Here is a 13,192-nt window from a genome sequence, read left to right on the forward strand (position 1 = left end):
TCAGGAGCCCAAGAAAGGCCTGGGAGAAAGCCCAAGGAGACCTCAAGGTCACCACATCTCTGAGTGCGAATCAAGAGTGGAAGGGCCCTCGGATGAAGAGAAAGCCGCCCAGGACGGAGGGTGCCTGAGACCAGAGGCCCCCGACCCCTGTGCTCCCCTATTCTCAAGCTCCTCAGACTGACACCCTCAATCTGGGAACAGGGGAGAGCCTCAAAACGCAAATCCATCTACAGGCAAATAAAGAGTGTTGCATTTTTAAAAATATATCTGAGAGCGTGTATGAAGTTTCACACCACATACACACACATGTCAAGGAAAGTGACTTGTAACAGAAATCACGAGCTGTTAGCAGGGGGATGAAATCTGGGGGACCATTATCAACGTCCTTCTGTGTATTTTCTCAGTTTTCATATGCTCCTCAATGACTATTTCACAAACATAAGACAAAAATGAAAGGGGAAAGTTGCTTTTTGTTTTGTTCTAAGAAGCCAGTTGGGGGCTGTTCCTGTAACTGGCTGATTCCACTAGCTCTGATGAATTCATGCTACCAGAAATGATTATTTGGCCACCCCAGGTGAAAACAGAACACTTGGGTGTCCTTGCCAACATTTCCCAAGCAAGGGGAGGAGTTCTTCGCACGGGTAAATAGGAGTCAGCGCCCATGAAAATCCAGCACTCTGGGCAGGCGGTGGCTTTGGAATCTGCTGAGGACAGCCAGCAGCAAAGGCAGGTAATCCGTGATATCCCAGGAGCAAAGGAATCCGTTTTTCTAGGGAGGTTCTAGGCCTTGGTCTGGAGCCTCTGAGGCAGGAGGGAGCCTGGCAAGGGCATCCCAGAGCGCTGGGGACAGCTCTAGGGCTGGCCCCAAAGGCCATGCCCTGTGGAGACATGTCTTCCATCTGGGTCTGAGTTTTCCCACCTGCAAAAGGGGGCATATCCCAAGGGTCTCTTTGGCGGTTTCTGCCTCACACACTACGGGATTCTGAGTTTAGCCACCTCTGTACCCCCCACAGCAGATGCTCTGGAAGGCAACTCCCCGCCAGGGCACGAGGCCCCCGTCCCCTTGTCTGGGACCGGGCACTGCTCTCCCATCGAGATGCGGACCAGACTGATGTGGGCAGAGTCCCTCTGGGCAGAGTCCAGGGGGTCTCTAAGGGGAGGACTGTCCCATGGCTCCTCTCCCCTCCAAGGCCCCTGGCCAAGCAGACAGGCAGACAGACAGGCAGGCAGTGTCTGTCCAGCAACTGAAAAGACAGGCTGCTCAGAAACAGAGCCAGCCTGCCAACTTGCCCAAACAAAGTTCTTTTTCTCCAGAAATGATTCGGGGGCGGGGCGGGAGATGTTTAACTCTTTCAAAGAAATGGTTGCATTAGCCCCAGGGTAAGCAGACCGAGGAGGCAATTCCAGAAGCTACAGCTCCTGGGCTCCTCCCACTGGCCTGTTGATGGAAGGCTGCTCAGCTCAGCTCCCCTCCCCTTCCCGGACTCCCCTCCCCACCTCTGAAGCTGACCTTTTCTCTTTTGCACTCTGGGCCTGAGTAGACTGAGGCTGAAGGTAAACAATCCTGTTAGCTGCTATCACCAGCTTTGAACTCAGCCCCTCTCTCTGGCTCTTTCCTGCGGTACCTCCATCCCCTCTCCCCGCGGACCCACAGCTCTGGCATGGTGGGCAGTTTCAGAGAGAGGGTGGCCTGTGGGAGGAGGGAAGCCTTGGCAACCCCGTTAGGAGCCCAGCACCTTCATGGTTTGTCTCATGGGAGCTACTCAGCGTGTTGTACGGAGGTGGGAACCAAGGCTCAGAGAGGGTCAGTCACTTACTTGTCAGCACACAGCAATGGCAAGTAGCCCAAATGAAATCCCAGTCCAGGTCTCTGCAGCTCTGAAGCCGACCCCGCTCTCCCCCCACCAGGAGTCGGGAGCCAGGCTGACCAGCTTCCTCCCTCTGCTCCCCCACTTGCTGCGGCGACTGTGAGCCCCTCTCCGCTCTGCACCCAGTTTCTCCCTTGGGGAAAATGGCAAAATTACAGTACGTACAATACATACAGTACGTACCTCGAGGGTCACGTAATCGTGTATGTTGGGTGCCTATGAGCGTGCCTACCCAGGAAAGTCACAAAGCTAACAGAAGCAGAGGCTGGAACACAGGCCACACGGTGGGAGCAGAGAGAGCAGTGGGAGGCAGTTGGGGCACCATCTGGCCCCCCAACACTTAAAGGAGCTTTGTTTTTCAGAATTGAGGACAGAGGGGATGTGGCTCCTCTTGGCTCTGGGGTTCCTGGTGGCTGGGCTCTGCCCCCCTATCCACTGTGCCCCGGGGGGCGTGCTTGACCCTCCAAATGTGACCCAGGAGGACCTACACAATGAGACTCCTGTGGACAGCCTCCGATTAGCCTCCAGCAACACCGACTTCGCCCTCAGCCTCTATAAGCAACTGGCTTTGAGGACCCCCAACAAGAATGTCATCTTCTCCCCACTGAGCATCTCTATCGCCTTGGCCTTCCTATCCCTGGGGGCCCAAAATACCACCCTGAAGGAGATCCTCGAAGGCCTCAAGTTCAACCTCACAGAGACCCCTGACACCAAAATCCACCGGGGTTTCCAGCACCTGCTGCGAACCCTCCGCCAACCCAGCAACGAGCTGCAGCTGAGCGTGGGCAACGCCATGTTCATCAGTGAGTCACTCAAGCTGCTGGAGAAGTTCATGGAAAATGCCAGGGCGCTCTACGCCTCTGAGGCCTTCTCCACCAACTTCCAGGAATCTGCCGCCGCCAAGAAGCTCATCAATGACTATGTGAAGAATCAGACCCAGGGAAGAATTGTGGATCTGGTCAAGGACCTTGACCTGAACACAGCCGTGGTCCTGGTGAATTACATCTTCCTTAAAGGTGAGTGCCTGGCTTAGGGTTTGGAAGCAGAGTTTTAGTTCTGAGCCTTTGGGGCCATATTCTGGCCTGGTGCAGCCAACCGTGTTGTTGGGGAAACCACCATGGAGCAGGTGCCTCTGGTCTGGGGTGGAGGAGGGGAGGAGGCAGGTCCCTGAGGCCCCGCCCTGCCTGTAAGCATTGTTTTCTCTTAGGATTTTTAAAATTTATTTTATTTTATTTACATTTTTTTATTATGTTCAGTTAGCCACCATATAGTACATCATTAGTTTTTGATGCAGTGTTCAGTGATTCATTAGTTGTATATAACACCCAGCACTCATTAGACCACGTGCCAATACCCATCACCAGACTACCCCATTCCCCCACCACCCCCACTCTGAAACCCTCAGATTGTTTTCCAGAGTCCATAGTCTCTCATGGTTCATCTCCCCCTCTGATATCCCTCCTTTCAGTTTCCCCTTCTTTCCCCTAATGTCCTCCTTGCTATTCCTTATGTTCTACATATGAGTGAAACCATATGACAGTTGTCTTTCTCTGCTTGACTTATTTCACTCAGCATAATCTCCTCAAGTTCCATCCGTGTTGATAAAAATGGTGGGTATTCATCCTTTCTAATGGCTGAGTGATACTCCATTGTATATACGGACCACATCTTCTTTATCCATTTGTCTGTTGAAGGGCATCTCAGCTCCTTCCATAGTTTGGCTATTGTAGACATTGCTGCTATAAACATTGAGGTGCACGTGTCCCTTCTTTTCACTACGTCTGTATCTTTGGGGTTAATACCCAGTAGTGCAATTGCAGGGTCGTGGGGTAGCTCTATTTTTAATTTCTTAAGGAATCTCCACACTGTTCTCCAAAGTGGCTGCACCAACTTGCATTCCCAACAGCGTAAGAGGTTTCCCCTTTCTCCACATCCTTGCCAACACTTGTTGTTTCTTGTCTTGTTAATCTTTGCCATTCTAATTGGTGTAAGGGGTATCTCCATGTGTTTTTTTTTTCTTTTTAAAGATTTTATTTATTTATTTGACAGAGAGAGAGAGATCACCAACAGGCAGAGAGACAGGCAGAGTGGGGTTGGGGGGGGAAGCAGGCTCCCTGCTGAGCAGAGAGCCTGATGCGGGACTTGATCCCAGGACCCTGGGATCATGACCTGAGCTGAAAGCAGAGGCTTAACCCACTGAGCCACCCAGGTACCCTCCATGTGGTTTTGATTTGAATCTCCCTGATGGCTAATGATGTGGAACATTTTTTCATGTGTCTGTTGGCCATCTGTATGTCTTCTTTGGAGAAGTGTCTGTTCATGTCGTCTGCCCATTTTTTGACTGGGTTATTTGGTTTTTGGGTGCTGAGTTTGAGACATTCTTTATAGATCTTGGATATCAGCCCTTTATTAGTCCTGTATTTGCAAATATCTTCTCCCATTCCATGGGTTCCCTCTTAGTCTTAGGGTTTTCCAAATGATGTTCTGCCACTGTAGGAAGTCCCTGCAGAGGGGCCCAGCAACCCTTTGTCTGAGGGAGACTGGCGCTTTTTACTCTGACTCAAACATGCCTGGCTCCCAGGAGGAAGGAGTGGCCCCTTACATCCCTCCAGGCTGGGCATGAACTTCAGCTTCCTCCCTGAAGAGGGGCCTGTGCGTAGGCTCAGGAAGCCCTCTGCCTGGGCACTGCTGGGCCATTCTGACCTGGGCTCTGTCCTGGCCAGGGACTCAGCCTGGGGCAGGTGGGGTGGGGAGGGAGGTGCCATCTACATGGGAAGACAGCATTTAAGGAAACTGGCCATCCCAGGGTTCTGCAACAGTGCCCCCCATCATCTTGGGGGTGGCATCAGCTGGGTCACCATCTGGAGAAGGACCTTGGGGGAGGGCAGGATCCCGGACAGGGCCCATTCTCAAGTTCCAGTTGGTCCAGTGCCTGGTCCCATGGGTCAGAACTTGACAAACACAAGCCTCCCTAGCCCATGAGTTCTGAAAAGGCGGGGCATGCACAGATAGAGTTGGCCCTGTGGAGCCCCGGTCCCCATGGGCACCAAAAATAGACAGAGAACCATAGAAGTGTCATGGAGTCCGTGGGTGATCAGGAGCTGGGTGGAGACACAGAAAGCCTGCACTGGGGGTTCTGACTGAGTCCTGGAGCAGATCCTCCCAGGGCCTGTGTTTCTGGCTGCAGATGAAGGCCCGAAACAAGATTTCCCTATAAAGCTAATCCAGGCCCGATGTGCTGCTTGTTCTTTGTGTCTCCTGATTTGCATCCCTAACACCCTGCCTGCCCTAGGGACACACCAGCTGGCCTGGCTTTCCCCTCCTCTCCTGCCTCCAACAATGGGGTGTGGGTGGGGGGGTGAGGGGGTGTGCACATTCCCCAGCAAGCCCCGGTCTCTAGTCTCCCCAGGAGCTCTCCCCACCCCCGCCCCACTGAAGGCTCCAGTCTTCCTGGGGATGCCCTATGCCCTTCCTGGGGAGCCCTATGCCCTCCCCTCTCAGTCAAGCTCTGTCCCACCCTCAGATTCCCCATTTGCCCCTTGTTTTGGCGTGTTTGACCAGGCTATGGGCATGTTTGAACATTGTAACGCCGATGACTACCAGTGAGTTACTAGTATTGTCCCTTTTAGAGGGTCAGGGATTCCCCGTTCCTCCCCCTGCTCCCCCTGCTGCCGCCCCTCACGGTGCTCGGGGTCCCCTCTCCGGTCTCTCCCCTCTCCTGCCTCTCCCCCACCTCTCTTTTACGCCCACTATTCCCAAACTCCTGTTAATCTCTCGCTTACCACAATTAACCAGGTCTTTGTCTCATTGTCATGTCCCAACGAGACCTGTGTGGCTTATCACCCCTGTCCCCAGTGGCCTACCCACTTGCCAGCAGACCAAGGTGGGGCCGGTGGCAGGGCCGGTGGCACTCGGAGTGTATCCATCAACCAGAGAACCCGGGCGGAGGAGGGGTCGGAGCAGGGCAGCCCATGTGTTCACGGAGTTCTCTGACCTTCAGCCAAATGGAAGACACCCTTTGACCCCCGAGACACTTTCAAGTCCAAGTTCTACGTGAGCAAGAGCAGGTCGGTAAAGGTGCCCATGATGAACCTGGAGGACGTGTGGGCACCTTACTTCCGAGACAAGGCACTGGGCTGCACGATGGTGGAGCTCCCGTACACCAGTAATGACAGCGCGCTCTTCATCCTCCCCGACCAGGGCAGCATGGGGGCGGTGGAGGCCAGCCTGCTCCCGGAGACACTGAGGAGGTGGACAGACTCATTGCAGATGAGGTGACGACCTGGGGATGAGGCCATCCCTCCTTCCTCCCTTCTCAGGCGCTCCCGCTTCCCGCCCCCCCTCCGCTCCCAGACTCTCCACACCCCCAGCACCCAGGGCCTCCTTCCTCCCTGGGGAAGCCATCCCAACACAGGTGGAGCTTGGGGTCACCCTGCCCTGGCTGTCCGTGTGGCTTTGAGCCTGAAAATGTTTGTTCTATGAGACATGATGACCTTGAATGGGACAGGGGTGATGCTGCCTCTGACGTTGACATGTTCAGGTCCCGGGGACTCCTCAACTCAACCCAGTCCTCATGCCTGCCTCTCCTTGTCTCGACCTCTTGAAGGCAGAGGGGACAGATGGTTCCGAGATCAGCTGAAGGCCAAAGCCAGACGGGCTCCGAGCACCAGCTCTGTGCTGGCTGTTAACATTCGTTCATTAATCTGTTCATCCATTTGGCTCAGGTCACGTAGGTTAATGGAGCTCCTAGTAGGTGCCAGGCACTGGTGTAGACCCGGATGACATGTCCGCAATTACACCAAAAATCTCCTGCCCTCATGGAGCTTACTTTGTCACCGGAAAATGAGAAAATAGAGGGATATAACAAATAGGTCAGTTATTTAGTGTGTTGGACATTAAGAAATGAGGGTGTGTGGGTGGATGATAGAGTGGGGTAAAATGACAAGGAAAACTGGACCAACCAGGAGATAGTTTGTGGTTTTAAATAGGATCACCATTAGGTGATATTTGAGCATTGACATGAAAGGGGTGAGGACCCGAGCCCTGTGGGTTGGGGAAAAGCATTCTTGGCAAAGGGAACAGTCAATGTAGAGCCTCTGTGCAAAGTCTGGTGTGTTTGAGGGTTAGTGAGGTGAGAGAGAGGCTGGAGCAGCGCCAGAGTCAGGAGAAGTCAGGGGGCCCAGCAGGACGGCTTGGGTTCAGGAGCGCCCTGCAGACCCCTGGGAACCTTGCCTCTTCCTCCTCTACGAGAAATGGGGAGTCATCCCAAGGTCTTGGGCCAAAGAGTGGATGTTCTGAGTATTGTTTTAAAAAAGATCACCCAGGAGGCTGAGTGGAGAATACACCACGAGGACAAGCAGGGAGGCAGGACGACTGGCTAGGAGCCCAGGGCAGCGATCCACTTGAGACATGTCAGAGGTGGTCAAGTTTCAGATGAACCTGAGGTTAGAGACAGGCTAGGATATGGAATTGGGATGACTGAAGTCAAGGAGGACCCACAAAGCAGAGTGAATTCTGGGCCTGGTCCTTGAGGGTGGGGCCACGGGGAGGCGGTTTCTAGCTCCCACCTGGCCAGGGCTGATGATTCGTTGTGAATGGCTAGAACATTCTTCACACACCTCTGATTTACAAAGCATTGAGGCCACCTGCCTTAACACAGTTCTAGCCCTTTGTGGGTGCTCAGTGAATGTGTGTTGAGTGAATGGAGGGGGGGGTGAATGAATGAATATGGAGAGAAACTGACACCTTCCCTGCTCGTGGGACTCAGGGTTTGCTGGGAGTCACAGCCTCCTCGGATCTGGTACGTGTCAAACCAGGCAGACCATGACAGAAGTCTTAGAGATATAAACAGAGAGAGAGAGAGAGAGAGAGAGAGCGAGGCTTGTAGATGGAAGGTATCTGCTCTTGCTCTAAGAGCTCACCAGTAGCTCTGCCCCGAAGCAGAAGTCTTGCTGCTCTCACGGAGCCCACCAGACAGCCAAGATGGGACCTTCCTTTGCTTGTTTCAGGATCCCTCCAGGCCCTCCAAATGCAGTCCCTTCAGCACGAGAGATCAAGAAACTGAGGCAATGAGCACTTCCTTCCAGCAAGAAGGGGGTGGTCAGAAAGGAAACCAGGGAAGACCATGCCGCGAGGTGGGAGAAGGCGAGCCTTGAGGCAGGCAAGTGTTCAAATTCCTGTTTCTCCCTTCCTAGGAAGATAGACAACCTCTACCTGCCGAAGTTTTCCATCTCCAGCAGCTATAATCTGGAAGAGATACTTCCCCAGCTGGGCGTGAGGGAAGTCTTCACCCACCAGGCCGACCTGTCAGGAGTCACAGGGGAGAAGAATCTGGCAGTTTCCCAGGTGAATGTTAAAACGTTAGATCATTTGTCCTCCGTATCTGAGCTTGATGGTAAAGGCAGGGCGGACAACTGGATGACCTTGAATTTGTGAGAATAACAACATCTCTCATTACCCCGCCCCCCTCGTGGATCTGCCCCAAGCTCAGGAGAGCTGGGTGGCAAGCATGTTGGAAGCTGGTCCCCACCTCCCCTGTAGTATACTGTGACCCAGAAGCCATTCATGGGGAAGAGCCTGGTGTGAACTGGGGATGGACCCCATCCCATCCACACTCCCCCTTTTACTGCCTACAGCAGCCAGTACCTAAAGTGCTGGATGCCTCAGTTTTCCTGTAAAATGGGGGTGTGAATGGCAGGTGTGAGGGGTGTGAAAGAAAGACAGAGGGCCCCTTGCACTGTGCTCTGAGAAACAAGGTCCTCCGAATGAGGCAGGGTGTCTGAGCCACACTTTGCCCTCCTCTGCACCCCACCTTCCAAAAGACATGGTCATGGAGGGAGGTGTGTAGAGGAGCCTGTGGGGTTCAGGGATGTGAAGCCACATCTACACAAAGTAGCCTAGGGCGCCAAGGTCATTGCAGACAGGGCTAAGAGCAGGGAGACCCGTGGGTCCCCAGGGTTCAGGTGGAAAGGCTGCTAGAAAGTCACTTGCAATTGTTCCCTTCCCAATAGTGAGTGTTTGGGAGGCAGCACAGTCTCTGCATTCAGACAGAGAGGCATCCAGATCAGGGGGCCCCTCCCCTTTATCTTCACGATCCTGGGCCGACCCCTCACAGCCTGGGAGCCTCAGTTTGTGCATCATAACCACTCAGAACCAGGGACAGGGTTGTCAGGAGGAACCCCCCCCCCCGCCAATCCGTGATGGGCCAGGGTCAAGGCTGTGTGAATGTCTGCCCCTCTGGGCTCTCAGGCAGGCCCCTCACCCCTCACACACCAGACCTACAGTGCATTATGCTCTCGTGTTCCCACAGGTGGTCCACAAGGCCCTGCTCGATGTCGCCGAGGAGGGCACAGAAGCCGCGGCCGCCGCAGGAAGTAAAGTTATTTTTTTGTCCGGAAAATTTGGTCCACAGATGACTGTGCATTTCAACAGACCCTTTCTGCTGTCCATACTTCACAGAGATACCAAGAACATCCTCTTCTGGGGCAAAGTCACCAACCCCAACCAAGCCTAGGGCTGCCCCTCCTTCTCAGGTACCAGGTCTCTGATGCAGCCTGGGCCGCCATGCACCAAAGAGCCACAGGCCAGGCCCATCCTTGCTCATCCCTTAGAAGGTGACAATGATTCTGGTGGCTTCCATGTGCCCTGGGAGCCTGGGGACTTTTTGATCGGAGGCTCTGAACCTCCAGATGGCAATAAACTCTCTTTCTCAGACCGGACACTTTCTTTGTGTCTTTCTACCCTGATCTGCCTGACTCCAGGCCCCTGTAGCTGCCTGTGCCTGGAGCCTAAGCCCCAGGACCTCCCACTGGGCTCAGTCTCACCCAGGCTCGGGGCCCCTCTGCCTTCAGCTGCAGAAGCCTGCCTGGAAGCAGGCTTTGTGCCTGTGGCCAAGCCCACCTGGACCTCAGGCCTGGGAGGGGAGGGGAGAGTGTTATCCGGGTCCTTCTTCTGTGGGCTCCCTTGTCCCCAGTTCCAGTCTCACTCTTTCCCTCCCCTGGGCCCAGGATGTGGCCACGTGCTGACCCCCGAACCTGACCCCATCTGGCAGAGCCCCTAGACCCCTCGGTTCTGGACCTTCTCTCTTCCAGGATCCCTCCTTTTTACCCACCCCCCGACACCCCCAATCTGAGGAGAGTAGCTACTTTGTAAGTTCCTGGCCAGAGCTTGTCACGTGCCTCACGAGTTCCGACTGCTCCCCAATAGACGAACCCCTCAGCAGCTGGCATGGAGGGCGGGAGAAAATGAGCGATCTGTGGACAGCTGCTGTTAAAGCCACGCAGTCATCCCTCTGCTGGTGTTACCAGGATCTGGGTGATGGTGGGGGAGGGGGGTGGGCTGGGGGAGATGAGGGGCAGAGGAACGGCCAGGCGTTCTCGCCCGAGCCAGGGAACTGGGCAGGTGTGCAGAGAAAGGGGCACTTACGGGAGATGCCAACAGGTACAAGTGGCAGGACTTGGTGATTGATTGTGCAGAGGACAGGAACGAGTCACGGATGATGTCCGGGTTGCGGGGCTGGGGGTTCAGGAGACCAGAACTGATGTACTGTTCTGTGCTGTGAGTTCTGGATTACAAAAAAAACAATGTTCTGCAGGAAGATGAACAGCTCTGATGTGCTCATGTGGGGTCAGAGTTGTCTGTGGTGATCTGTAGCTCAGTGAGAAAATCTGGGTCAGAGAGATGGATGTCATGGTCATCCTGAGTTGGTGGTTCAGCGAGACCATGAGAGGAGACAGGTATCTCTGTGTGCGTGGTGCCGAGAGCCTAGGGCCACCCTTACCCAAACACCAACACGTAAGGAGACAAGCAGACGGCAAGGAGACTGGAACAGAGCGGGAGAAGACACAGGAGGAAAAAGGTGGTCTCATGAAGAGTCCCCAGGAAGAAGATGGCATGGAATGCGGCTGGACCTTTCTGGAGGAGAAGGATGAAGAACGTCCTCTGAGAGAGTCCAACGCTGGTCCCTTGGTGACCTTGGCAGGAAGGATCCCGGGGGAGGGTGAGAGCAGGAACGGGGAGTTGGGGGTGGGTTGGGCAGAAGAGCAGACAGCTCAGGGAGTCTACGACCGTCAACACCACTCCATAGCTGTTTGGCATCGAAAGGCAGGAAAGACAGGAGCTTCAGAGTCGTTTAGACTAAAGGAAGGATTTTCTTTCCATTTTTTTAAATAATGAGAGACTTGAGCGTGTTTACATAGTAAAAGTCAGCAAGAGCGGTTGAAGGTAGAAAATAAAAGGAGTTAATCCTCAGCAGGGAGTGTGCTAAGACTTCTCTCCCTCAGCCCTCCCCCTGCTCTCCCTCTCTCTCTCCAATAATAAATAAATCTTAAAAAGAAAAAGTAACTCTTCATGGACTCACGGGTTCTAAAGCTAAAATCACTCACTCCTGGCCCTTTTGTCAATTCCGACCGTGCTTTCTATCACCCTAAAGCCACCGTGAACTCATTGCAGCCCAGGAAACCCCGTACATACTTCCCCTAACTTCCCCCGTTGAGGCAGACTGAGATGCTGACCGGGTGATGCTCCCCCTTGCTCGATGAGTTTATGAAACCCAGATCTGCGTGATCCACGGAGTCCCCTGGTGACCTCTGGGGTGGGGGGAGGACTGCCACCTTAAGAAAACTCTGGATTCCCAGCGGAGAGGGGAGGTGCCCAGCTAAGGTGCAGAGAGCGCAAAAGTCTGGATCTCAGGGCCCTAAGCCCTGCTGAGGTCCTAAGGGCTGAGTGATCTGGTGTGGTGGGGAAGGGGGGTGCCCTGCACGGTACTCCCTGAACCTCCATGATCTGTGTGTGAAGCTCTCTGAAAACACGGGAGCCAGAAACATGATCAGCACTGAGGTCTCCTGGTTATAATACACTCACTTCCTTGCAGCAAATTCTTCACCAAATTCCACCCTGCTCTGACCCCTCCATGGCTAGGAGGCGGTAGGTGGAATTAAAGTGGAAGGTGACAGGACACTGAGCAGAGGATGGAGGCGTGAAGATAGAGAAAAGGGGACATTTTGAGACATACTTAGGAAATGCCACTGATTGGACTGAGCGAAAAGAGGTGACACTCAGACTGCCATACGGGAGGTTGGGAAACCAGAAGACATCATTTGGTAAGATGGATCACATTAAACAAAGCTTCGTGAGGAAGGTGATAGAGACCAGAGATGCCTGACCATCACCCACGAAGGAACGAGCAGAGGCTGGTGTGGTACCTTCTCACATGGGAATAGGACTCAGCCCTAGAGAGGAATGGGGTGCTGACCCAGCCCACAGCATGGGTGAACCTTGAACACGCGATGCTCAGTGAAAGAAGCCAAACACGAAAGGTCACAGACTGCATCATTCCATTTACAGAAAACGCCTAGCTTAGGCGGGTCAGAGACACAGAGGGCACATCAGTGGCTGGCAGGTGCCGGGGAGGGGGGAGAACGGGGATGGGGTCTCTGTTCGTGGTGCCTGACATCGTCTGAACCGAGAGGGAAGTGACGGTTACACAACAGCGTGCATGTACACAACACTGCTGAATTGTACACTTTACGATGGTTGATTTCACGTTATGTGCATTTCACCTCACTAGACAGAAAGGGAGGCTTGCAGACATGAACTCAAGGACACATGAGATCCCAGTTCCAACCAACTAACTATAAAAAGAAACATCGAGGAACCAGTGAGGGAAACAATGACTTGATACTAAGGAATTATGGTTTTTTAAAGGTGTGATGCATGGCTATTGCTATATTTCTTTTTAATTCTTACAGGTAAAAAGAAATGATCTGTAGGATTTGCTCAAAACAACCTGAGGGGGAAAAGGGACTGGAAGGAGTAGAAAAAAGGGTACTGGCCTCACATTAATAATAATCGAAGCTGTTGGAGGTAGGTGAGGTTCATTATGCCATTCTCTCTGTTTTTTGTATTTATTTGAATTCTTCTATAACAAAGATTTGAAACAAACAAACAAAAAAATCCATGAAGACAGGACCCTGTCTTATTCCCCAGTATTCAACGCATCCTCTGCATGCCGGGGTACTCCGTAGTGGAGGGATGGTTGGATGGATGGATAAACAGATGGATTGATGGATGGACAGATGGATGGATACAAGGAATCTCGTGCCCACATAAAGCCTGTCTCCACACTCAGTACGCAGGCCACCTTTGTACCATCCCTACCACCAAGCCAGCTCAGGAAGGACAAGGCATCGGAATTGCAAAAGTGTTGCAAAGACGTTTTCTGCCAAGTACACATTAACTTTTCTGTTTTCGCTGCACGAAAGCAGAAAGTTCTATTGGCTTTCCAGAAAAAGTGGTCATTACCATTTAAAAAACACTATAGCCCA

At 53.2% G+C, this 13,192-nt stretch overlaps 1 protein-coding gene across 1 annotated transcript; it reads left to right on the forward strand.

Annotated features, from left to right (window-relative positions):
- The first annotated feature begins 657 nt into the window (after positions 1–657).
- On the forward strand, positions 658–9,586 carry LOC111148662 (serpin family A member 3). Its single transcript, XM_022505425.1, has 5 exons — positions 658–730; positions 2,231–2,884; positions 5,869–6,142; positions 8,063–8,213; positions 9,178–9,586. The coding sequence occupies exons 2-5, from the start codon at positions 2,248–2,250 to the stop codon at positions 9,379–9,381; spliced, it is 1,266 nt and encodes a 421-aa protein (XP_022361133.1). The 5' UTR covers positions 658–730; positions 2,231–2,247; the 3' UTR covers positions 9,382–9,586.
- Positions 9,587–13,192: the final 3,606 nt, after the last annotated feature.

Source organism: Enhydra lutris, unplaced genomic scaffold (assembly GCF_002288905.1).
Source record: "Enhydra lutris kenyoni isolate GAN:26980312 unplaced genomic scaffold, ASM228890v2 scaffoldscaffold20, whole genome shotgun sequence".
Taxonomy (NCBI): Eukaryota; Metazoa; Chordata; class Mammalia; order Carnivora; family Mustelidae; genus Enhydra; species Enhydra lutris.

Bases quoted from the DNA above. Each gene is read 5' to 3' on its own strand.
- LOC111148662 (XM_022505425.1), top strand. From the start codon at position 2,248: ATGTGGCTCCTCTTGGCTCTGGGGTTCCTGGTGGCTGGGCTCTGCCCC. The intron at 2,885-5,868 runs GTGAGTGCCTGG...TCTGACCTTCAG, and splicing joins GAATTACATCTTCCTTAAAG to CCAAATGGAAGACACCCTTT. The intron at 6,143-8,062 runs GTGACGACCTGG...CTCCCTTCCTAG, and splicing joins ACAGACTCATTGCAGATGAG to GAAGATAGACAACCTCTACC.